The 26,953-nt window shown below is 41.9% G+C and overlaps 3 protein-coding genes across 3 annotated transcripts in view; all 3 read left to right on the top strand.

The window, feature by feature from the left end:
• Nucleotides 1–5,479, top strand: part of kdrl (kinase insert domain receptor like) — a 43,909-nt gene extending 38,430 nt beyond the window's left edge. The window contains exons 29-30 of the mRNA XM_076739385.1: nt 673–776; nt 3,255–5,479. Of these exons, the coding sequence (XP_076595500.1) occupies nt 673–776; nt 3,255–3,438 (288 nt within the window). The 3' untranslated portion in view covers nt 3,439–5,479. The remainder of the gene's footprint in view (nt 1–672; nt 777–3,254) is intronic.
• Nucleotides 5,480–16,195: 10,716 nt separating this feature from the next.
• Nucleotides 16,196–19,228, top strand: cdx4 (caudal type homeobox 4). The gene is made up of 3 exons (XM_076739913.1): nt 16,196–16,631; nt 18,090–18,235; nt 18,995–19,228. Exons 1-3 carry the CDS (start codon nt 16,196–16,198, stop codon nt 19,226–19,228), a joined length of 816 nt encoding a protein of 271 aa, XP_076596028.1.
• Nucleotides 19,229–20,590: 1,362 nt separating this feature from the next.
• Nucleotides 20,591–26,136, top strand: chic1 (cysteine-rich hydrophobic domain 1). The gene is made up of 6 exons (XM_076739821.1): nt 20,591–20,738; nt 22,127–22,181; nt 23,189–23,344; nt 23,739–23,795; nt 24,245–24,304; nt 24,698–26,136. The coding sequence occupies exons 1-6, from the start codon at nt 20,593–20,595 to the stop codon at nt 24,746–24,748; spliced, it is 525 nt and encodes a 174-aa protein (XP_076595936.1). The 5' UTR covers nt 20,591–20,592; the 3' UTR covers nt 24,749–26,136.
• The last annotated feature ends 817 nt before the right edge of the window (nt 26,137–26,953 follow it).

Below are 26,953 nucleotides of genomic sequence, written 5' to 3'. Positions count from 1 at the left end.
ATCAGACTGAAGTTCTGGTAATTGGTCCCCCTTCAACTGCTGACAGCAAACTAAAAACATTCAGACAGAAACCTAGGAGTTGTTTTTGAATGATACTTCACCCTCTTACTTTCTACAAATCAGAGCTATTGCCAAAGTCACTGATGCAGCAATTGGTGCAGAATGTAGCAGCTGTAGCTTCTGACAAACATTGGACACAGAAAACTACTGTGTCTCTACAATCCTGGCTGAATTACATTGGCTCTGTACTTGTTTTTAGGTTTCAATTTGAGATTGCTGATTGCTTTTAAAGCCCTCAGTGGTTTGGCTTCACTATATATTTCTGATTGTTTAACTCTCCGGGGTGTGACGACCAAACGTTGTTAGAAGACAAAGGGAAATTGTGCTTTTACTGTTTTAGCTCCAACACTGTGGAACAAAGCCCGCCTCACGATCAGATTAGCTGACTAACTTACCACTAAAATGGTTTTATGTTATATTTAATTTAATTTCACTATTGACTTGTGAAGAACTTTGTAAGTCTGGTTTCTGAAAGATCCTATAGAAATGAAGTTTACTTACTTAGCTTGCAGGTAGATATTTGTTATTTGCTCACCTCAGACAGCAAAGAAGGGAAGCTGACATTTTGGATTTTAAGTATTTACTGTCTGTCTGTTTCTGCATTGTCATCAGGGTGGGCAGTCAGACAGCGGGATGGGCCTGTCGTCTGACAACATGCAGACTCTGAAGCGCCTCGAATCGTTGGCAGGCCGACCTCTGAGCATCATGGCTCTTGCGTACGTGGACTACACCACACAGCACCCCTCCACATGCCCTGCTAGTGACAAATCACACAAACACACTGCAAGAAACTGCAAAATACCTGCTTGGAAACCTCCCCGCTGTGCTGGAATGTAGACACTATAACTGTCATACACACACAAGTTTCTTCTGCCTTGAAAGGATGTTAGCAGCTAGTTTACCCTTTTGTCTGAACAAGCCATGAGGTAGGGACTTTGGCACAAAGGAGATCTGGGAGAGAAAAAGCTTGAAGGTGACAAACTAAAGGACTGAGCACAAAAGCAGAGTGGCTGCGTCACTTGAGGTTTGGCCGTTTTAAGAGCACACACTAAACCCCTTTGTTTTCAGCAGAGTCCTGAATGAGATACCTCCCAGATGGATTTAACTTATGACTCATGGCTGTCTGCTATAATGCAATGCTAGGTAACAAACACACATAATCTCAAAGGAGTGACCTTGGCCTAAAGTCTGTACGGTAAAATTCTGTGGATCATTCAATGGCTTTAAGATGTGGATCCTGCCAGGGTAAATATATTAAACTGTCACAAAGGAGAAAAACATGGAGACAATGTGCTCTGACTTTAGGAGTTATTTGAGGATAAAGTCAAATCTGAGTCAAATTTCTGCAAATCTTTTTCTTATGAGGGTCTTTGTAGGTGTCTTAAGGCTTAAATATTAAATTTACAGCAGCTCAGTGGCAGGGTTAATTTACAGGGTCAAACCTCTGAACTGAGTAATTACACTTTAAACCTTTTGGTATTTTTCCGCCGTTTCCTGCACAGTAGCAACTATTAATACTACTTCAAAGTATTGTGGCTTCCACTTAAAATATTTAAAGGAGGAACAGCAGTAAAGTAAATTGTCCTAAAGCAAATCTTCATATGTTTCCCAAATCTCTGTTAAGTTGAAGAGGAAGGAGGGCAAACTTGTGAAAACAATATAAAAGCTCTTATAAATGATTAAGAGGGAACATGTAAACAACTGAACTTATGAGACGCAGTTGAGCAGATTTATGACGCTCTCTGAAGCGATGTAATTCACAGCTCGCGAAACTCACTTCCACAAACACCCACACCCACTCGTGGTGTCTTTTAGATCTCAAAGCTAGAGGCTACAAAGGCTTATTACAGGCCTGCTTGTGTCATCAGGGCCTCGGCGTGGAAGAAAGAATCAAGGCAGGCATGCAGAGAATGATCTGCATTTTGAGGGGAGGACTTCCTCGCTGGGCAACCGCTCAATCACTGCCACCTTTGAACTTAGGAGGCTTCACAAGGGCCTCCCCTGTCAGCTATAGCGCTGTGCTCCTTTTGTTTGGCTATAGTCCACCTGTTGCCCCCTTGGCCTTCACCACCTCTGTAGCCCGACTTCTTTTTGCCACTAGCACACAACTTGGACTGAGCAATGATGCCAAGGAAGCTGCCTCAGTCACGATTTAGTAGATTTTAGTAGTCGAAAATGCAACTGTTAGTTATGTTTTGTGCACCCATCAGTCTAAACCCCAAAGATAAAAGACAAAGAAAACCAGCTAATATTCACATCTGAAGCTTTTTGTCTCCTGTGCCACCTGTAGCTTGGCGTTGGTGAGGCGGCACTCTGCCATGCTTAACTATTTTTGATGCCTTGTTCAGCAGGTAGTTATTCATCAGGGCAACATTCCAGTACAGCGGCGTCACTTACCCCCGCTGGGCGCTGACCCTTTGGCCCCGAGAGAGGAGCTCTGGAAACCCTTAGCAACCTCCAAAGACAATAAGAGGCGATTACTCATATTCTGAGCATCAAGTGAAGCAGAAACACTCAGGATGATTGATTGCATCATATCTGAATAAAGAGAGGTTTGTCTGATTGTACAGCTTCACCAGGGGCTTTTTGTAGAATATCAAAATAGTCCTCCATTGTGAGCTGCTCAAGTTGTCCTGGAAAAAAAAAAAAGAAGAAGAAAGAATCGCTTGATATTGTGCACAGCTGGTTGTTTACACACTGACTGCTCCAGTTTCCACCCTGAGAGAAAAGCCCTGAGGAACACTCGTGTCCCGTGTCATTTCTTGGTCAGGATGTTCACTGATCATCCCGTCACGCCGCACTGATTTGTTGTGTCTGTTGTTGCAATTAGGCCTGTTTATTGCACAAGGCTGATGATGTATCCACTTACACGGCTGCACCTCTGTTTATAGGAACTGAACAATCAGCTGGAACTCATGGATATTAGAGCTCCAATTAATTGTTTATCTGTTATCTATAAAATGTCATAAATGGTGAAAAATGCCCGTCACAGTTTCCCACAGCCCAATGGGACATTTCCAAATGTTATTCTTTGTCCAACCAGGTTGTTTTTCAGCATGTGGATGCACACTTTCTGTGTCTTTATATCTACAACCTGCATGTCTTGAATTCACCTTGAATTGAGTTGTCCCGAGCAGCCTCAGCATGTTGATATTTGCCTGTTATATTCATTTTGCGTCTGTCTGTGTTCTTAGGATGAAGGCGGTGAGTAAGAGTAAAGAGTCTGTGCTGAGTGACTCAGAGAAGGAGAAGTTCCCACCCACAGTTTCCTCTCTGGACTTCAGTCTGGACGACTCAGCCCTGGACGACGGGCTCGAGTGTCACAGCCCGCCGCCCGACTACAACTACGTGGTGCGCTACTCCACCCCACCTGTGTAACGTCCCGCTCCGCCCCTGGAGAATCTGACTGACAGCCTGAAGGCCTTTGCTTTGTTCTCCTCTGTTTTGGCTCTTATCTCTGGACTGTTCTGTAGCAAAGTTTGAGAGGAAAACACGTGACATTCCCTTTAGAAAGGACGCTCTGAAATGAATCATGAATCTACTCGACTGTAACTTCTGCTTCCAACTTCCAGCGCATCTGCTGTGCAACAAGAAGGAAACCTGCAGACTGTCGATCCCTTTCCAGTTTTCAGACGTAGGCTGACGTTAATGCTGCTGGTTCGTTCCACATTCACTGTGATATATCAAACAGCTGAAAGCAGGCTCAGGTATTTCTTTCATCTACTGTGAAAACAAACCACAACGATTCCAACTTCGCCACAGATCCGAATAAACTACAACCTTCGTCAATGGAGATTTACATGCAGAGAAAAAGAGAGAACAGCTGGGTTCATAATGAAACTTTTTTTAAAAAACCCATTTTAATTTTATTCAAAAGTGAAAACTGGACAGCAATTTGTGGAAAAGGGTTGAAGAGAAGCTACTTTTGTCATGTGGCTACATCTGCTCATATGAAGGTCAGATAAAGTTCAGCTGTGCTCGAAGCAAAACGCAGATGCACAAAAATATAACTTTGAATATTAATTGTGAAGTCTTATTTGAGGGGTCCTTGCTCCATAAAAAAAAAACAATCAGCTCAACTAGCTCAGGCTGAGCCAGAGTGACAGAGGAGAGGGGTGCTGGATGGTTTTTAAGCTCTCCAGGTTATGGAAAATCACTGGTTAATGGAGGTTAATGGAGGAAACAGGGTAGAGCTGAGAGTAAGACCAGACGGCTTCAGATTTAACATTACAGCTCGACCGTGACAGCATTTAAATGAAGAGTCACCGTTCATGTAGCTTCCTCCTCCTGCCCCAGTCTGGTATAGAGAGAAACTCTGAGATACTTTCATTTGGTCAAAGTGGGAAGAAAAACCGTATTTTTTGAGTTAGAAATGTGAGATTCATAGGAACAGTTTATTCAAAAAGCACTAGTAAAACGAATTGTGTATTTATTTAGACTGTAAACACTGTTACTTAGTTATCCAGTTTGTTCATTTAGCTTCATATTTAAAGGTTAACCAAAGGATTTTCCGGCTCAGTTTTCCTGACATCCACGTTACACCCCAACATTTCACTCCAGGTGTATATGCTGTTTGTGCTGCTGTATTCACTAAAGCTGAGGGAATATGCTCTCGTGAAAACACACATGCGGATATTCTCCCGTCCTTCGTGTCGTGCTAAGTGCCAGTAAAGCTTGCGGGGCAGGCGACAAAACCTCAGCTCCGGTCTGCTCTGGCTCACTGTTTTTTGTTAACATGTCAGATCTCAGCATTTGTCATACAGGATGTATTGAAAGTACTGTGGGCCACACCTTTGTTCACACACCCTGTAGTAATGCAGCCATCTTGTGCTTGTTGACCACTAAAAAAAAAACAAAAACAGTATTTGTCAGTGAGTAAAATACAGTATAATGTGGGTATTTCCAAATAATGTTTTGTTTGTGACCAGTTTGTTTGTTTATGTGGAGAGGAAGTGATTATGCACTGATACTTTATACCAAGTATAATTTTGTATTCTAAAGGTATATTATTATGAAACAGTGTTGAGGGTCACATGTTACAAAGATTTCTTTTATTTAACTCTTAACTCTAGTACATAGCAGGAAATTAACGTTTGCGTCGTTTGTTGTATTGTGTCTCGCCATCCTAACATCATAACAGAGTATGTTCACTTCTTATATTTCTGTGTTAGATTCATTTTACTGCTATCACAGTCACATTGAAAGGTTTCATCCTGAATGCAGAAAGAACTTTGGATTTTACTGCATTTCTTCACACATAACCACGAGTAATAAGACCTGCAGCAGCTAAAATGTCAGCTTTTTCTGTTTTGTTCATGTAGTGTCACACGTTGGTTTTGATGAAAGTAATGTTCCCCAACACTGTTAACTGAGCATATGAAGTAAATAAATGAATAAAGATCTATATATTTATACATTACGTGCTGTCTCAACTCATCATTGCTTGAAATATTAGATGCTAAAGTTTGTATAGACTTTGATGAATCCCAGAAGACGAATCCTAATGATCCCCTGACTCTTCCTCCAGCGCCACCATGAGGTTAACGTTTGTGGTTTAGAGTAAAGCCATGCATGGCTTAGAGTCTTATGAGGATACGACCATGTTGTAGCCATTTTGATCCAATCAATCAAAAATAATTTGATTAAAATGGTTACAATTAAGATTAGCCTCAGAGCTGTGCACATTTTTTGAGTGCTTTGGGTTGGTTTTTATTAAAATGAATAAAAGCCAAAAACAATATTTGTTCAGAGTTCTTAAATCATGTGAAGAGAGTCCAGTGCACATCATTTTATATAATATATGCAATCAGTGGGCTTCTATAAAACAGTGTGCTGCCAATCAACTAAAACCCATAGTATGGTAAAAACAGTGAACTGTAAAGCAAATCGGTGGTCTCCAACTTCCCATTTTATGACAGTGTGAGGGAAAAACATGAGCCTCTTAGCAATGTTGCATTGACACAAGTACAACCAAAGACAGGTTTTAGCATTTAAATGGTTTCTAGATGCTTGAAAGTTATCAAGTAGTTCACATGAAAGCGATCAAAAGTGAAAGAAAAAGATTTTGTGTCTCAGAATTTTTTTTTTTCCTTTATTTCCTTTAAATCATCTCACGACCCCTCAGATCTATCCTGCAGCCCCTCAGAAGGTCCACAGACCCCGTGTTGGGAACCACTGGCCCAAGCAAGTCTGACCGGAGGTTTAAAACTATTCTTAACTGTAATCAGGTTGATTCACAGAATCCAGTGCTCCTTGATTATTCCCATTTGAATTGTCAAACCTGAATGAAAAGCTCTGTTTACACTGGACGGAGGCATCAGCGTCCAACCCCTCGGCTGCTGCTTGGACACTGAGAGACTCACTTCCTTCGCCAGGACAAGGTGTCGGCAGCCTGTCTGACAATGCCCCTCCACGCAGGAAAGGAAGGAACTCTTAATCATCCTGGTCACGACCGGAGGACGCCACACACAGGCCTTCCTCTGGGGGAGCAGTGCCCCTGCTTACGGGCAACGGGTGTGCCTGAGGGGACCACACGCCATGACACAGGTTGGGCCTGTGACTGTCTCCGCTTGTCCTCATAGGATTTACTGTGTTTACAGTAAGGTGAGCGCCCGACATTACACCCAAACGCATATCAACAAGCTCAGACTAGTCAAAGTATTCCCAGAATATGAGATACAAACAAACAAGGGAAGGATGTTGAGGGGGAGGGTATTCTTAACTGTCATTTTTTTTTTTTTTCTTTTGGTGACAAACGGGCTTGTGTATCTACACCTACACACAGTATTTTTCCATACAGGCACAAGTATGAGGACTGGCCTTTCCCTTTACTGCAGAGAGTTTATTAAACTACTGATGCGTTAAAATCAAAGCTGAGCTGTATTAAGAACATAAAATGGAAATGCTCAAGTAAAGTACAACCCTGATTCCAACAAAATTGGGATGGTGTGTAAAATGTGTGTATTTATAATGAATATATTTACAAAAATCAATGAAGTTAATGAGGTAAAACATTAAATACTGTTTTCATTTCAGTGAATGTCCAAAAGCAAATGATCACATTCAGTTTTATTCATGTTTTATGCAGCGTCCCAACTTTTTTTTTTTTTTTGGAATCAGGGTTGTATACGTACCTCAAAACTGTACTTAAGGACAGAACTTAAGTAAATGTTCTCAGTTACTTTCCACCACTGTAATCCTTGATATCAAATGTGGCATGATAGTACAAGCAGCACTGTTTATATCTGTGCATCACTTCTGCTTGTATTTTCCATTTTTAATTGATTCATCTATCTCTGCTACTGCCCCAGGTCCATAAAAGACATCATTTAAGATCATCATTATTAATACTACTACTTTTATTATTGTTATTACTATTATTAGTGGTAGTTGCAGGCAGTTTCATACTAAAAGGGGTGAAACTTCTGAAGCACATGTACACATGGGCATGAGTCTTGTTTCAAGCTCAACATGTGAGTCCATCCTCAGGATCCCTTGTGTCAGTGTGATAAATAGGAAGTAACCAGGTGGGAAATAAATACCACTGGACAAAGAAGTTGTACAAACTCAATGCCATGGCCCAGATAGCTCCTTTTTATTGTTCTGTGATCAATTGTATTTCTAATGAAACATGTGCGGGTACAAATCTGTCACCAGGAGAGCCAAGAGCAGGAAATGAGTCGAGATGGAATGTGGCAAATAAAGTGTTTGGATGTAACTACAAACCTATAAGACTGAAGTGAAGTCCGTTTTTAATTACATAGGCCGCTCTAAATTTGGAAAAACAATATAAAAAATAAACTTTTCAACTGGAGAAAAGGGAGAAACCTCGGGACGAGTGTCAGAGGATCGATCCCCTCTTCAGGATCCAATCGATCAGTCAGGACTTTTAGGTGCAGAGTGCAGAGATCTGAGGTTTAATCATCAGAGGAGCTCTGTTTGTGTCCACACCCACGGGGCAGTGTGGTGCAGTCTGTTTTTTTTTTTCCCCTTCATTTAACAAGTGCATTTATGAAAATGACCCCTCCCTTTCTTTGAATACCTACACGGCTTCTTTCCAAAGAAAACAGAGCTGCAAAACACGCCATTAATCACTGAAAAAGAGGCATTAATGAATTCAGGAAACCTCTGACACGACGCCAAAAAACATCCAATTGAATCTGTGCAGCTTGAAATCCTATCATACACTGATTAGGGGCCGTCAACCAAGCAGCGCAAAGGTCCCCCCTCCCCAAAACATCCATACAATGCTAATCCCAGCCCCCTGCCCATGAAGGTGAATGGTAGGTAGGCCACATCCGCGCCTCTCACCTAAATGTACAACAATGAGCCGGATACTGTCCCCTTAAAATACCAAACTTGAGCCCACCTTTAACAAGCAAAAGACTGCTAAATAAAGACGCTTCTATAATGGGCTTCAGCTCCACTGTGGTTCAAAGGAGGAAGAGGGAAAAAACAAACATCAGATCAGCAGCAGCTTAATGTATTGTTATACGTAGCAGCTGCTGACACGATGGAGGCATGATAGTGGCATCTTTTTACACAGTAACAGTGAGTAAAATATTACTGGGGGTGTCCAGCAGGCCGGTGGTTCAGGTGCATGATCCAGGTCCATGTAGCTGCAATGCCCCACTCTCTCATAATGCTTAAAGTGAAGTCAGCATGCTAACGTTCGCTAATAAGCATGGAAATCCTCACAGAAGTCAACCTCATGGTGGTGCTAGAGGAAAGCACAGAGGATCACTGAAGTCAGTAAGATTCATCCTCTGGGGATCATTAATATTTGTACAAAATCTCATGGAAATCCATCCAATAATTGATCGGTTGGGACGTTTCATCTCTTGAGCCACGCTGCAGGCGCATCTGGTGACTCCACCTGTTAACACCACCTGTGTGTCTTTTAGGAAAATGCCTCATGAGGAGCAGTGATGTCGCCAAAGCTTCAGGAAATTAAAAAGCGGCACTTCGTTCTGCCCCACTCGCTCATGTGTTGTGAATTAGAAAGAACACTCAAACGAAATTCAAGTATTTTTTTATCTGCTCTGAAGTCAGATCTGACAGGCTGGTATGCCAGTGGAGTAAAAGAAGAAATATTGCACAATGTTTACTTTATTCATAGCATGTGTTCCCCCGGTGCCTTTGCCCGTTTGTCTATGATGACGAACAGAGAGAACTTATATCAGATAAGAGCAGTGCGGCTGATCACCTCCTGTTTCCAGATGCTTCAGTGACAGCTCGAGCTGCACGCGGATATCTGATCGTGAACTGTCTGACTTCAAGCTGTTTCCAGACAACTGCAACAAAACTATGGCAGCCCTGCACCCTCGGGAGCCTTCAGATTCATCAATGCCCATTCAAAGGCAAAAGTGCAGTGAAACCAGCTCACTAACTTGCCCCCATTGTTTACCTCTCTGCTGGGGGGTAAGCGGTGTAAAGAGTGCCTGTACACCAGGAGGGCCTGGGAAAAAATGCTGTTCACAGTGGCATAATTAATGTGAACATGGTGGGGTTATTTTGGAGCTCAGATGCATGTTTTTTTTTTTCCGTGTTGATCCCGGCTGTCTGGTTCTGGTGCTGCTGGGCTTCTGCTACCCTGCTTCGCCGTGGCTGCTTTTGGTGAACACTAATGCCTTCAATCAGTCCAAATGTGGGACATCAGAACCTCCTGTTTGCTGCCACGAGCAGTTTTACATGTGCGGTGGCTGGCGCTCGGGACTCATTTCATCTCTGTTGCATGTTGTGGTTTTCACCACACGTCATACACGGAAGAATATGAGACCCCAGATTGTTTTTTTTTCTTGGGATTCAATTGTTTGCTGCTCCAAGGAGAATTGATGGTAGGTTTTTTTTATGTTTGAAGGCACGAAGTTGCAGTCGGTCGGTCGGTTGTTCCACCATTTGGACCCACACTGAAATATTTTAACAGCTATTAGATGGATTGCTGTGAAATTCGGTGCAGATCTCCAGTTCGCCAACACTTACTGGTGACTTTTCCTCTAGCACCACCATGAGGTTACTGGATGGTCAAGTGGATCAGTGCCACCATGAGGTTGGCTTTGTGGCTTATTGTGAAACATCTCAACAAGTCTTGTGGTGGACAAACAGACAGTCATGACATTGACATGAAATCCCTTCGGTGATCCCCTGACTTCTCATCCAGCACCAAGTGTCTGACTTTTCTTTGGGAAATATCTGCAGAACTAATGACAGTCCCATCAGCCTCAGCCACGCCTGGAGTTTCATCATTTTGGGGACAAAGTCACTTGGCCTTGTTGTTGTTTATTCTTTAAGGGCACAAAGGTGAAAGCCAGGGCAGCAAATAAAGCAATGACTTTAATGTAAGTGTTGAAGATGATTTTATTTCTAACACATGATAAATAACCTTCTCATCACTCAGACTCATCTTTGCATTATTGGCACGTCAGGGTGAGTTTATCTCCTGGTTGGCCAGAGACAGATTTGCCCAGTTTTCCACCAGTTCACAGCAGGCTTGAAGCTGAACCCGCTCCTGTTTATGAGCACAGTGCTTCACTTGATGTTACCCAAAAATCACCAGTGTCTAAAAATTGTATAGATGGGAAAGAAGCAGAGGAGAAAACAGAGAAATCAGTGCATGTCAGGCATCAAGGCCGCTGTGGCTGCAGGGCATGTGAGTTTTTGAGGGGCATAAGGCCAAACTGAGGGGCCACCGCAGCCATGACCCTGAAATTCCTGCCCTGCTCAGCTATAGTTTGTGTCTATTGCGAAGCAGCATCTGTTCATACAATAACAATGAAGATGCACATGCTTAAGTTTGTAACTGCTTCAATTCAGCACGTTGTGATTTAGAGCATGTTAGCATGCTAATGTTAGCTTTTAGCTCAAAGGACGGTGAGAAATAAGAATAAAATCAGAGCCTAGCTGTGTTTATTTGAGGCTCAAATGGAAACTTGAACATGTTGTAAATATTTGTGTTTCTTAGTCTTTGAATGCTTCATTTTCCAGAGAATGATGTGAAGTAAGTGGAAAAAGTTCAAACCACACTTTCCCTCCAAAACACCTGAATGCACACCTGCTACGAGGATGTATGTAATGTTTCCTCGCTCTCAAAACCCCCCACAAAACAGTAACAACTCATAAACAGGAACATTTTTCATAATCTTTTTCAGTCAAATCCTGAACAAATGGATCAAAATACTCAAACACGACTTGAGTTTGCAGCATTCTGTTTTCCATGTGTTTTAAGTTACAGATGACAAACGAAAGATCGGTGCCTGTGTGTCAGTTTCTCTAAAAATAGTAGCAGATGGTCTTGTTTTACCTCTCTTCCTGCAGAGCAATGCTGTGACCACTTCAATAACATCAGTTATGCAACAAACTGAATTCTTGGGCTGCTTCACCACTGACTGTCACTGATCTGCTGCATACACACTGTGCTGAGCTCATGGAAAGAAGGGACTTTTGTTCCTTTTTGCAAAGTCCTTTCAGTGTTTGTGCATTTTTCAGCACTCAAAGGAAAACACTGAGTGCACTATATCATCACATGTTGTAGTTTGCACGAATGAAAATGCAACCTCTGCAGTCATTTTAACGATACTTAGACGTGTAACTGTTCGCTTTATATGAAAGGCTGACTGAGACGGACCAATCAGAGACATCAGGGGTGGATTTTGAACCACAGAAGGCAAAATGAAAGAAAAGTCTTTAAAAAATGGAGTGTTGAACACCGACAATGCCACGACAGCTGGACATATTCCACTACAGTGACTACACCTGATAATCATCTGACTGTGCTTTTTCAAGGCTTGAACACTTTGAAGGTTCACAGTCAAACTGGTGTTACAGTGCAGCCGGTCTGAGCCAGACACTTCGAAACATCCTGGACACTCTCACAGGCACCTTGTCATGCTTTGCAATGCAACTCTATAAGTTTCAGCATATTGAACTGCACATCTGTGCAACCTCACAGACTCTGAGGAGGAGAAAACTCTGCTGAGCTCACACATTACAGACATGCTTCAGCACTGAGGCGCTTGAGCATGTGTTTCATATCTATCTATCTATCTATCTATCTATCTATCTATCTATCTATCTACAGCTGATCAGTTCATTTCCGCGCGACCACGAGAAGACCAGGAGACAGAGCAAAATTAACTCAATTGCGCCATCTAGTGAATCCACACGCAGTTTGTTCGTGGGGGATATTTATTAGGCTTCAGCTGAATGGACCACACCAATTTAAAACCCAGAATTTTACACACACACACACACACACACGCGCGCGCACACAAAAAAACATAGTATATGAACTAGCACTGCCTTTATTTAATGTGATAATGAGTATTTACAGTTTCTGTTACTGTATTCTTCTCTACCAAAATTCAGAGGCAAATACTTTGGGCTTTATTATGTTACTACATACTACATACATCACCACATGTATTTGATTGATATCTTTAGTTTCTAGTTACTTTGTGATGTGTAACTTGACAAACAGATGAATACATCAATAATTATAATCCAATAATTGAATGAACATTCTTTGAAATGGGCCATACTGCATGATGAGCACTTTTACTTAGTTTGATGCTAATATTTTTGTACTTTTACTTAAGTAAAATTCTGCATGCAGAGTATTTCTACACTGTGGTATCAGTACTTTCACTTAAGTAGAAGATCTGAGTACTTCCTCCCCCACCGCTCAGTTTACTGTGTAACTCTGAACGAGTTTGTTCCTGTAGAACATCTGACTGCCGTGAATCTGAAAGACAGAACAACAGCCACTTACTGTGACAGCAGCTCTGACACATGAGCTCATTTTGTGAATCACAGCTGTGTCCGCCCTGCAGTGTGTGGATGTGAGATCTCACACAAGAGGTCTGACAGGCTCAGTCATTTAATAAGCGTCATCTGATGGCATGTCTTGACTGCAGTACAGCGTTGCATCAGATATTTTCTCATCAAACTCCCTCTTACGATGTTACTCACAAGAGTGTTGCAAGTGTCTGAGAGAAGGAATTCAGTATCAGAAAAAGGGGAGGACGACAGGAGGAGGTGAACCTCGAGAGGTGATCATGCCAAAAGAAAACACAACAGGCCAAAGTAAATAAGAGCAGAAACTATCATCCAGTTTGAAGCAGCAAATGTGGGAAGAAAAGATGCAGAGGATAAAACATCCATCACTCCTCTTCACACATTTTCATAATGATCGTCAGCGAAGCAGCTGTCATCAAGATATTTGCACCACTGGTGCTCAGTGAGGCAGCTTCTTTCTCATTTGTATGCTCCATTTATTCTATTTTCAGTGAATGAGAATAAAACCTCATTTATATAAGGATGTTTCCTAAAGACAGGACTTAAGATATGTACACATAATTGTTGCCTTATGAAAGACAGAAGAGTTACTGAAGAAAATATCTTGAGATGGACCGATCAGGAAAGCAATCATGTGTGTATGTAATCTTTTATGTAAAATCAGTGGAATAGCAGGTTTTGGAGTTAGTTTATAGGTGGATCTTCACCTTTGAAGTTATACTTTATGTGGTTATTACAGCAACTTCTTGTCATTCAGGATATATATTTACCTGTGTGATGTATCTTCTAACACTCTGACTGGACTGTTCAACACTGTGCACAACAGCAAGTGCTCTTTGTTGGTGGAGGCTGCCCTCTTGTGGTGAATAGTCCAGTGAGCGGTCAGAAGCGGTGGAAGACGTGCTTGGTGCTTCAGTAAAAGTAGCAATACTGCAGAGTACAAATACTTTAAAAAAATAAAAATAAATAAATAAAAGTCTTTCATTCAATTTTGCTTTCTTTTTTAAAATAGGTACAAGAGTATTCACACCAAAATACGCTGACAGTACTAGAAGTAAAAGTAGTTCTTATGCAGAATGTCCAATTTTAGTGTTTTACTGCATTATAATTATTGATGCCCTGATGTGTACACAACTTTAATGTTGCAGCTGGATTATTTTCTGTACAGCTGGTTTGTGAATCTCCCTCTTTTCTGTAGTACAAGGTACAATGTTTGCTCCTACATTGTAATAGAGTAGAAATTTTAAAGTAGCCGACAAAAACTCAAGTAAAGTACAATAATCCTAAAAGTGTACTTAAGTAGCCGTAATTACTTGTGTAAATATACTCAGTAACTTTGCAGCACTGGTGGTCAGACATGTTTCAATTGTGCAAATAGCAGCTGCTGTAGTTCTGCAGAAATCCACAAGGAGGCAGCAGTGAGTCTGAAGAGTCAAACTTAACAGCGAGGAAAGTTCAGCGCAGAACAGATGAAGCTCAGCGCAGACACGGCACGAGGCGGTGGTGTAACCCAAGCTGAAGCGGGTGACAACTGGCTGGGAGAAGACATTAAAGAAAACTCGTTTCGCTGCTGCATGTAGTCTTAAAATCAAGACATACGATGTGATTCCAAGTGAAGTGATTGAACATGTCAACTCTTCCGAGGACCTGCCCTGACCTGCGGCTTGGATCCTTGTGCATCAAGTCTTTATGACCCGAATCCCTTGAACACATCACCATAAGAAGAGTTTTAAGTGATTCAAACAATGTGGATCAAAAATGTACTGTTTTACTTTTCTGGCAGACATATTTTGCTATTAATTTAGTAGTGACAGCTTTAAGTCTCTGTTGAAGGCACCAAAAAGCCAAAAAGCTTAGCTGTGTACAAATCAGAGAAATGACTGGCCGTGGACAGTCAGAGGCCAACTCGATTAAACTGTCTCATAAATAATTTGTGGTCAATAAACAGAAGCATCCATCAGCGTTTATAACTTAGGGCTGCCCTTTTAGACAGGCCAGTTAGTCAGCTCTGCTAAAGACACCTCAGACACCTGCCGAATTCATCAGAAAAATACCAAGAATTTACAAAATATGTCACCAAGTGGAAGCAGTATGTGTTCATCAAAATGTGTGTGATGTTATCCAACCAGAGACGCACAAGAGTGCAGCCCATTGGGCCTCAAATTGAGCTCTTGGTAGAAAAAAGTGCATTTAAATGTATACTTCAACATGTCATAACATGTCATTTTCAGATTTAGGCTCAGTGAGTTTGTGGCTTCATTAACTGATTTAAACTGTTTGCAGCAGAGCAAGTGGCATCACAAAAACTTATATGGAGCTGAGCGACTGCGTCCAAGAGCGTTTTTAAAGCTCAGATTTTTATCGTGCAGTTAGTTCTCTGGGGCGCATGACACGTAAAAGACACGATCACAGAGAATTAGATTCACTGTAATCTCAGGGGCCAGCGGTGACTGATGTGTGGAGGGCCGCTGTTTGTCACAGAGGGGGTTGTCGGAGTTTCCTTGTAACCGGAATTAGCTGTGAAGTGCGACCTTGAGGTGTGAACACGGAATACGAAAGGCCCGGCTTGCTTCGCGAGAGTCTCTCATACTTTGCACCTCGTTTGTAAGTGAATATCTGATCAAATAAAACGGGACTGGAAACGTGAAGCGTGGCTGGAAACTGGTGAATTCCCTTAATAACAAGCTCTCAACCAAAAACATTTTAAACATGCTGCATGATCCGGATTTATTTTGGAAAGATAAAACTTTGGCAGCATTTTGCAAAAGTAATTAGCTGTCGATATTCTGTTATGATGCTGCAGACTCAATTAATTGTCACTAGAGTGAACGATTCCAACAAGTCTTATATATTAAAACACATGTGCGCGCAATTACGCACAGACATTTTTTTTACTTGATGCTTTTGCGACCGTGTTTCCCCTGTTTATTGCCGGTTTGTGCAGCTGATAGGCCGCGGTGTTAATTTATTCATGGTGGGGAGAATCTGTGCTCAGGATAGGCCCGCTGTCAGGTGATGACGCGCTACAGGACAGGCGCAAGGGGACAGCTGGGCTGGCGGCACCGCACTCTCTCATTTGAATGCAAATATCCCAGAGCTGTGGAGCTGGCTGACGTCAGGCAGGCCTTAGTATACCTTTACCATCTTGTCAACAGAGCCACATCATGTGAGACTGGAGACAGACTGGAACTACGTCGCATTTCACACTGGGAACCCATTTGGACTATATAAACAGCAGAAGGATTGTTTTTTAACAGTTTCAGGGCAGCAATGTCGCCTTAAAACAGGCTGCATCACCCCCTTGCTGTTTTTGTTGTGTTTTATTTTTATTTTTGTACAAATCATGTATGTGGGATATCTTCTGGATAAAGAAAGCGGCATGTATCACCAAGGGCCAGTAAGAAGATCGAGCATCAATCTGCCTCCACAGAACTTTGTTTCTACACCACAGTACCCAGACTTTACTGGATACCATCATGTGCCAAACATGGATACGCACGCACAGTCTGCGGGGAGTTGGGGACCTTCATATGGCGCTCCACGGGAGGACTGGGGTGCTTATAGTCTGGGACCCCCTAATACTATTCCTACACCCATGAACAACTCCTCTCCTGCACAGGTTCCTTACTGCTCATCTGAGTACAGTCACATGCATCCTCCGGGATCTGCGGTGTTACAGCCGCCACCGGAGAACGTTACTGTTGCACAACTTTCTCCTGATAGAGAAAGGCGCAATTCATTCCAGTGGATGAGCAAAACTGCGCAATCGTCTTCTACAGGTGAGTTTATCATCTTTAACACTGTGCCAAATTATAGTATTCGATTCTGCGTTCATTAACTTTTTATTTTTTGCAACCAAAACTTCAACATTTTTGCACACCCAAGAGCTTGTTTCCGCAAGACGCGCTGGATTTTACGCAGAAACTTTAAAGCATTTTTGTGGCCGTTCCATGTTATTTCAATTAAATTTTCCTAACGAATTCATTTAATTTAAAAGAAGGGCTTGGCATTAAAAGGTAGATAAGTTGCCAAAAGTAGAAAGTGCACAAAACCGCGGCAGAAACTGAGAGAACAGGAGGAAACTCCGGTCTTTTGACACATGCCGTATGCGGGTTGCTCACATTTTGGCTAATAAAAATGTAAAATGCGATCAGAATGAGGACATTTACAGGCCATTTAAATGAACAGGCCTCTATGAAATAATAAATATGCTGCATCAGACTTGCAGCAGAAAGAATCTGATGACTCATCTCCATATCTCATAATTCTGATGGGAAAATGAATTGAAGGCCAAAAGCTCGCTCTCCTGTATTCACTCCTGTGGTAGAAATAAAAAAAAGGGTGTGAGGAATCGGCGCCAGGCCCAGTTGTGATGTTAATGTCATGATTCCTGGAGATGTGAGGTCGACTTCCCTGTCACATTGTTTGGTGTTTTGAGTGTTAGCCGTCATATCCAGGCGGTGGCCTTTGCTTTCAACACCTCTTCACTTTGATATGCACCAACCTTCCCTTCCTCTCCAAGAGTTATATTGCCGGAAAGAGTGACGTTTTTCACAGCCCGTGTCTCAAACGTGGAACAGTAATATACTGCAGGCCTTTACAGTAGCAATCATTACACTTTGAAACGGAATATTTTTTATTATCATGAGGGCCTAGAGAAAACTGCACCACTACACGAACTTGTATTCGTTAAATTAATTCACCTTTGGCATCATGTTGAAATATTCGCATCCTATCACATATTTTTCTTGAATTTTGATCAGATTTGTCATCTTCAACTATTTATTCCCCCAAACTCACATCCATTAAAAGTTAGCATAGACTCCTATGGCAGGCCTGCAAAGCGGTTGAACCAATGCAACAGTTCCAAAGGACACCTCTGCTGTCTGGAGGTGTTTTGCGCGGAATGAAGTACAATAATCTCCGCACATCTTCCTCTTATCTCCTGCGTCGTGTTTCTTTTTTTTTTAACTTGTCATTTGAGGATCTGAATGCCGGCGGTTTGAAATTCGCTGTACTGCACTTGTCATCAAAGAGAGATGAAAAACAGCTCAATTTGCGTACGTGTAGACAAAACAAAGAGACGTGGATTTAAGAGGCAGCCAATAAAGATGCTATGTGCAGATAGGCCGGTCCTGGCATGCAGCCTCCTCTGCGGTCTGAATCTTCCAGTTCAACCGCCTGGCTGCTCGGAGGAAGCGTAATCTTAACGCGGTGTGTTTCTGTCGCTTTCACAGGTAAAACAAGGACGAAGGAGAAGTACAGGGTAGTTTACACAGACCACCAGAGGCTGGAGCTGGAGAAAGAGTTTCATTTCAACAGATACATCACCATCAGGAGGAAATCTGAACTGGCCGTCAACCTCGGTCTGTCGGAAAGACAGGTACGTTTGTATCAACACGCTTCTGTCTGCGTTACTTTCAGGGCAGAGAGGTGCAGTAAATCAGAGAGAAATATGACAAACACGCTGCATATAAGCTGTTTTCACATGCATGACTCAAAAGATGTCAATCTCATCATCATGTGTTGGTTCTCTGCATCTTTACATGTGACAGAAATGCGTTTACCTTTGATATATTTGTTTCTTCTGGATTTGTCTTTACCTTTTTAAAATGAGTTATCCATGCCGTTTGAAAATTAAATCCTAAAATTCAAACATAAATTATTATTAATCATTTCCTCAGATTTCGACATGTATTTGCTCATCTATCAATCTGAATGAAAATAATACGAACTGCAGAAATGTGTTCATTAGTCTAAGCCTATATTTATTTTTGTTATTTGTTATCTTGCACGTCTTATCTATGTGTTAATAGGCATCTTGTTTTATTTTTAGTCAGGAATTAGATGGATGTTAAAGGAGGTAGCTCGCACCAAAAGTACTACTATTGTCCATCGAGGCTCTTTTCGTTTTTTCCTTTTAATTTAATTACTACGCACTGGCAGGGAGATTAAAGGAGGAGGACCCCTGTACGCACGCATATATGTTCATTCTACTCACTGATTATTATTTTTCATGTTCTACCTGTAGGTTTATCTTTTTGTTTCATTTTATGTTCACATTAAGGGTTAAGGGAGGTTAAAGGAGGAAGCCCATGCGCCAAAACATTTATTTAATTTCATTCCCTTTGTGTCTTTTCAGGTGAAAATCTGGTTTCAGAACCGCAGAGCCAAAGAGAGGAAGCTGATTAAGAAGAAGCTGGGTCAGTCCGACGGCAGCGGGGGGTCCGTGCACAGCGACCCGGGCTCGGTCAGCCCTCTGCCGGTGCCGGGCTCTCTCAGCCCCACAGACATCCACGGCTCTCTGTACCCTCCTCAGGGAATGAACACCTTGCCATCTATCAGGAATATACAGCAAGTGACAGTGACTCAGTAAAGCAGTTCACCCTCTGGACCACCTCACATAACTGAGCACTCCGACACGCTGACAGGACACTTGATGGGCAGCCAAGGATCTGAACTCACGTCCTGAAGCACAAAGCTGTGGATAAAGATTTGATTTATAGCAACGAAATGCTGGAGGCTCTTCAAATATTGCTTTTTATAGAATAGTTCTAATAACGTGGGGATTTTAAAAAAAGAAAAACCAAAAAATCGACGTGTTTCAAAGCTTTAAACTGTTTGTGAGTTAATAAGATATAAATATCCTTTTTGTTTTTTTTGTATGTCATGAAGTGTATGTGAATAAAATGAGAAGTCAGGGACATTTTAGTGGAGCTTCTCACTGGATTGTGTGAAGCTCCACGCGCTGGACAAACTGCTTTGACTGGACAAGTCATTCACAGGTTTTTCAGTTTTATGATACGGGTCTTTTGATGGCAACGCTCAAAATGTAAATAAAATGTGTTTTTTTTGCAGCACACCTGTCATTTCTCTTATTTCTGAATTTTAGATTATGCAAATAACAATTGCATCAAGTTATATATACCCTGCAAACTATTTTTTACTAGTGTTGGTTTATACTATTGTTGCAAGTTACAAAGTCAGGAGCAAAACAGATAAATAATACTCCTAAATATGACTTTTCAGATCTAAAAATACCCCCAACAATCTGCACATAGACCTGTCAACAGAAAAAATTAATAAAGCTGGACTTTACTTTCTATAAAGTAGGTTAATTAGCAAAGGGATGAGTCTATTCAATGCATAATTTGAGCAAAATGAAGCCTGAGCATGAAGAGACTGAGTCAAATTCTCTGTTTAACACTTGATAAATGTCACTGATCTTTATCTATCTTGTGAATCGGTGTCATTTTTGGCTGTCAAACACATGTTAGGGAAGCTTCTCTGTCACATTCAGGTGCAATTTCATTTTCCACTCAGTGTCAGGGAGATTACATCCAGTTGACTTGACACGCAGGTTCAAAGCATTTTAAGGTTGAGGCTTGTGTCGGCTCATGAGTAATTAGGTGCAGTGACATGTTAATTGTCATGTGGCTAGACTGGATATTATGGGAGGAGGACTTTTCCTGTCTTTGACCTGCATGTCCACGTCTGAAGAAGTTTTAATAATGATCCCCGATGCAAAACGCAGTATTTATAATATCAAACATCGTAGAAACAGTGAAGACTTTATGTTTTTAATTCATTCTGCTAATATACATCTGTCGTGTCTCACTGATGGACGCTCCCGTGATTATTTTCAGCTCTGCTCCCTCTGATCTCAGATCAGCGATCTTCACAGACTCCGGCTCCGCGCGCCCGCTCGTGCGTCGCGTGCGCAGCCCCGCAGGAGACGTCATGAGCGTCTTACTACCCAACATGGCGGACTTTGATACCATTTATGAGTTAGAAGACGAAGAAGATGAGCACGTAGTGAGCGAGGAGCACTTGCCCAGATACTGTCCGGAGCCCGTGGTTATGCGAGGGGCCGGACACATCACAGTGTAAGCAGAGCCGCGTTTGTCGCCCCTGTTTGTCCGGGGGTCGCTTTGTTGCTTTGGGGTCTTCATCCTTAGCCCGTTTAGCTGATGCTAACCTGCTAGCTAACGCCAAACACAACAACTAACAGTTAGCCATATGTTGTATGAAGGGGGCTGTTGGTTCGTCTAATGTTATAACGACATAAACTCACGTTAATAGTTTTATGTCCTCGTGGCACCGTTAACGTGGACGAGCAACCGAGATTCGTGGTTAAGCAAGTTTGCATGTGATGTACCGTTAGCTAGAAGTCTGCCTGTAATGTGTTTACCGAGCATAATCAGACATCTTCATCAGCTGGTGTTGATGTTAACACAGATATGATGAAGTCAACACAATGTCAGCCGCCTAATCATCGTCTAACCAAGTTTCATCACTGTTTACAGCACATGTCAGCTCCACAGCTATGTTTTGAGTGAGGCTGTCGCCCTTTTTCAGGGTGATATCTATCGTTGATGTGGAGCAGCTTAAAGCTCGTCAGCATCCCCAACATGACGGCATGTGGTCGTTATGGGGGTTTTAATAAACAGGTTCATCGCTGTCAGCATTATCAGAGCTTTCCTGGCCATCACCTTAACATTAATCTGACCCAGCTGGAAACCTTTTTGCAGCCATCTGAGCCAACTTTACATCTGGATTCAGATCAGACAAAAAAAAAAAAGTGAGGCCGTCAGTTTTACTGTTCACATGTGTGTTGGTAGGGTTTACCTTTCCAGGAGGGACACGTGACCATGATTAATTCTGCACACTTCAGTCTCTTTTCCTAAATTTTTCCTTCTTCCTACATGGACATGACAACTTTTCAACCATAAACAGTCCTATATATATATGTAAGCTGACATGACATGATCTGTGCATATGAGTGCAAGATAACATGCAAATTATTTATTAATTCATTATTGGGAGTGATTAAGGATACCAATGCAAAAGTCACATCAAGATAAAATAAAGCACTAATGGATTACGGGAGGCTTGGAAGTGTAAACTAGTATAACTTGGTGGTCCATTTTGGAGTTGGTTTTTTGGGATGTTTGACTTTGTGATGTTACTGATGATGATTTAAGTATTATTGTGTTGGATTGTTGGTAATATGTTGTCACTTACTCTCCTGCATCTTTACTCAGTTTACATCAAGAACTACAATAGAAATGAGGTCCCCCCCCCCACCTTATAAAGTCACCTGAACTTAACTTAAAAAAAAAAAGTGTCAAAGAAATCATTTGGGAGCAAGCATGAAACAATATATTTCTTCTCAGGCTCTGTATTTTTGTTCTCGGCTCATATTTTGTACTTCGTTTTAGATACATTTTTTTTTCTGTGTCGGTGCTCAAATTTTGTCTGTCGTGTTTTTCAGGTTTGGACTGAGCAACAGATTTGACACAGAGTTTCCCTCTGTTCTCACGGGAAAGGTACAGTTGCTGTTTAGTTTCCTTGCACTTCAGTCTTGCAGGCAGCTTTCTGTTCACTTCCAAGTAGGAAGCATTAAGCAATTAAAGCCACAGTGATTCTATTGTTCTTTTGGGCCTTTAACAGCCCCAAACTTCCCCAAACCGGCCCATTCAAACTTCTCCAAGTGGTTTGGATCTGATGGAGATGCATTTCAACTAACGCACCGAAGTGCATAGAAAAGAGTCTGAATGTGCTGCTGTCCAGCTCTGTAAATGAGTAAGCCGTCTATGGGGCTCAGTTGGCGGGGACCCCAGTGTTTTTGAGGGTCCAGCTCCAGGTGATAAAATAATGAAATGAAGACTCTGCCGCAGACAAGAAAGGAAAGCTTCCTGGGTCGGACGCAGAAACACAAAAAGGCTGTAGGGGTAAGAGCAGGCCGAGGGAAGTGTGGGGCAATAAAAAGTACCTTCAGTATTGTGACCCAGGGTGACATGTGATGGATGAGGTCACAATTATGATGATTGAAGGGTGCAGATCAGGCCCTGCTGGGCTTTATTCTGAGGTCTTTGGCTGTTTGCAAAGAGACCTTTGCATCCTGTCATAAAAGATTACGACCCCTGTTTTATGGCGTACAGACTCAGCCAGGAATGAGCATCCATTCAAGTTGTTTGGCCGGCGCAGCCACAGGCACTGAGCTTATCTCTCCTTTGAGTCCCTCCTTGCCTTGAACAGTCTAGAGCTTGGTTAGCAAGTCAGAGGCATAGTATTTAGAGATCTCATCTCATCTCTGGACAACATCTGCAAATATCTACCTGTTGGTTTTCTAAAGCTCTTTGATCTTTGTGCAAAGGGCTTCTTCTGAGCAATTGGGAATCGCCTCCTAGAAACAATTGAATGTCTCTCTCCCTTTTGCTCTCAGCAATTTGGCTATTGCTTCAATTTTCTGATAATTTTCCACACTACATATGTACCTGAGGAGCTCTTTATTTTGATATACACACACCCAACCTTTCTCCTTTTCTTCTAGGTAGCACCAGAGGAATTCAAAACCAGCATCAGCAGGGTGAATGCTTGTTTGAGGAAGAACTTGCCTGTGAATGTGAAGTGGCTTCTTTGCGGCTGCCTGTGTTGTTGCTGTACAGTAGGCTGCAGTCTATGGCCTGTTATCTGCCTCAACAAGAGAGTAAGTCCCAGACCTCCTGTGGCACGAGTTGGACAGTTTAACTCTCCCTTGCATCAGTGCTGATTACTCCGTGGCTGTTATAGCAATTCAGCCACACTGGTCTGAGTGTAGAGGGTAATAACAGCTCGTGTTCAATTAGTGGCCCTGTGTAGAAATGACGCATTGCGCTGCTCAGCTCCTCTCCTGCCCAGCTCAGGGGTGTGTCATTTAAAGGTGGCGTTACCACTCAGAATTAATGACAGCAAAGTGGAAATTACTGGCTGGTAAATTGGGAGTTCAGTCCATAAATCCTAATACTGTGGCTGTTTACCGTTACCTGTTAAAGTGTTGAATTGAGTAATGAGTGTTTTGCTGCTTGCGCTAATGCACGTGCATTTGTTCTCTCTTCCAACAGACAAGACGGTCTATTCATAAGTTGTTAGAGTGGGAGAATAACCGGCTATACCACAAGGTAAAAACAATGACAAATTGCACATTAGCACCTGTGTGAAAGTGCTTAATTGTCTGTGTCAGTGTGCAGTGGAAGTATCATCATGATGGATAATGACCAATGATCTGTTTCGTAAACTCTAACCCCTCAAAGCTGTTTGAGTCAGATCTGGTGGACGCGGTCTGAGCGGACCGTGAGGTCAGCAGTAAAATGCCATGTTAATTTTGTTTTGTCTCGCAGCAACAAATTACAGCTAGTAGCTGTGCAAAGGTATAAAAGAAGCTCTTCAGGGTGTCTGGCCACAGTTTGACCCCGGCGAGACCAGACAGCCCTGCTCTCGAATTCCCCCGACAGTGAAGGGGAGATTTCAGACAGATTTTTCTTTGTTTGTGTGTGTGTGTGTGTGTGTCTTTGTGTCTGTTTGAGAGTGAGAGATGTTCATTCATTGTGTCTGTGTCTTCTCTCATCAGCTGGGACTGCACTGGAAACTCAGCAAAAGAAAATGTGAAAGCAGTAATATGATGGAATACGTAAGTAGGCTGAGTACCTTTAGAAATGTTATGATTATTTCCATTTGTGATTTATCAGCAGATTATTTTCTTAATTGATCAATCGTGTTGTCCAAAAGATATCAGAAAATTGTGAAAAATGCCTTTTATAATTTCTAACAGTCCAAAACACGATTTTTAAAGAAAAGCATATCACATTTAGGAAGGGATTCATAAAAAGCTTGATAACGCTGTAGTCACTGTGAGCAGATGTGTGGCGAGACCAAATGTTTTGGGAGACGACGGATGAGATACTTTGTCAATGAAAAACTTACTTATACGTTCAGTATCAACATTTTTGCAACTCGCCAGATTCAGTAATAAACAGCATTTCTTCATTATTCCTTGATTAGTTTTGTCTTTTTCTCTCTGCAGGTGATTCTTATAGAATTCTTACCCAAATATCCTATATTCCGACCGGACTGAGGAGGCTGTTAAAGGACTGGACGTGTGGCCCTTGAATCTTATCCTTAGTGCCTTGTATATACAGTATGTTGGAATAAGGGTCTGCACCGGCGTCTCTCGTGACGACCCCGTACATCTCCCAGTACCTTGTACATTAGAATTTGCAACACTGTCACTTTGCTTTAGAGCAGATTTTGCACATTTTCCCAACAGAACTAGACATGTCCCCTTTGTTGCACTCGGATGTGTTTTTGTTACATGTGACAAACAAGTGAAACTCTCGAAAAGTGCATTTACCCCAAAGAACCATCAGCCCGTATCCCGTCTGTTCTATCAGTAATCCCTTGCAAAGAATGTGATGCCTCCACCTTCCTCAATTATCCTTGCCTTATATATGATTTTTTTTTAAATAACTCTACATGTAACAGGAGGAGGAAGGCAGTGGGTAATTCAACAAGTCTGGAGATTCACATGCTGTTTGTTGGGTTTCCTCTCTTTGAATCCAGTTCTTTGCAAGTAGATGGGATGGTTGAAATTGCCTAACGTACAGTGTACGTCATCACCCTGTGTTTTTCTTTACATCTGACCCTCTGTACATGGGAACTAGCTAGTAAAAGAACTTGACCTGTAAATACCATGGTAGGATAAGCTGTACAGTGGTATACCATTGTTTACATAAAGTTACTTAGCTCTTTAGTTTTTTTTTGTTTTTTTTTGCCAATATATTGCTGTACCATAGTTTTGATTAATGAAAGATGTTTATGTACCTTTCTAGTTTATATGGACCTGTTTACCTTGTAAGCCATATAGTTACAATGTACATGATGCCAGAGTTAGGACTCATCATTGCACTTGAGCCCAGTAGAAAGTCAGGATATCAGACGATGAAGATTCATCCAGTGACAGCAGCTGTGCGTGTTTCCGGGCAGCTTTTGCCAATAGAGATGACACTCAGTGACTCGTCATCCGTTAAAACTGGAGATGGTTTGCATCTCTGATGTGCAGTTGGAAGAAAATGATTTGAACTCTGCTCTCCCACTCATTTATCATCTTAACTTTGCATCCATTTTTTTTACAGATTTGTACTTTTCCCCGTGCTGTGTTTGGTCCTCCCGCTGTGTTAGGAAGCGCGTGCGTCTACAGCACGCGGCGTCTTGAGCAGATGGTTCCTTTGTTTCAGCCATTCTGTCCAGTGTTGGTATTATTTTCCTGAATCTTAGTCATGAGATTGTATTAGAGTGCCTCCGGAGTAGTTGGTGAACCACAGAGAAGTACAGGTGGAAATCTGTTCTCTTTTACAAAGGAGATTTTAAATCCTCCTCCCAGTATTGTCCCTGTTACAATTCTTGTAAATGTTTGTCATGATGACCTAATCCCTATGGAGAGAGAAAATAAATTGTTGATTTTGACTTTTCTGCTTCCTTTTTTTCATTTTCACAATGATCTTGCTTAAAAGTAATGACTTATTAAATTATTCTGCTAATGCGCTTTGCCCAAAGGCTGCTGCCCGGATGCAGAAATGTGGCTGTTTGTCATGTTTAACAAGGTGCTGTATCGTTAACTTTAACAAGACAGTCTGTAATTAAAGCGACACATTTGTAAATCTCAGGAAAAACCTGCTGCTACTTTCTAACGTCATGGACCAGCGGTCAGAGACGACCGCGCTGCGTTTCTGCTGTATCTCGCCACAACCCCCGAACCCTGAAGTGGTGGGCTTCCCTTCAGTGTGGTTGGTTTTATGGTCCTTTGTTTTTTTGTTTTCACAATCACAGTCTGTCTCTGTTTAGACGGAAGGTTTCAGTAACCTTTGATTGCACCAAGTTGCTGCCATCACCACCAGTTTTAGTTAATCTGGAATAGATTTATTTATTGTACAACACTATAATAAATCAAGATTCAGCTAAACACTTCATTTAAAGTAATTAAAAAAAAAATGCAGCTACATCTGAAAAATCAGATGGACACTCACAGGATCAGCCAATAAACTATGATGTATCATCAGACTAAAGGCACAGCACACACACACACACACACACACACACACACACACAGGTGATTTCAGTTGTGTGGCTGATTAGAGCTGCTCGGGTTGAAGTTAAGAAAAGCTCTGCTGTGATTCATGCACAGTCATCTACAACAGTGATAAAAGTTTACATTTTTCCTGCAACAAAACCGACAGAGGAGCTGCTGAAGTCCAGTTTTTCAAGGTAAAAACACCAAACATCG

Source organism: Chaetodon auriga, chromosome 9, assembly GCF_051107435.1.
Source record: "Chaetodon auriga isolate fChaAug3 chromosome 9, fChaAug3.hap1, whole genome shotgun sequence".
Lineage (NCBI taxonomy): Eukaryota > Metazoa > Chordata > Actinopteri > Chaetodontiformes > Chaetodontidae > Chaetodon > Chaetodon auriga.
Note: the sequence above shows the minus strand (reverse complement) of the source record. Positions and strands in the feature narration are given on the sequence as shown.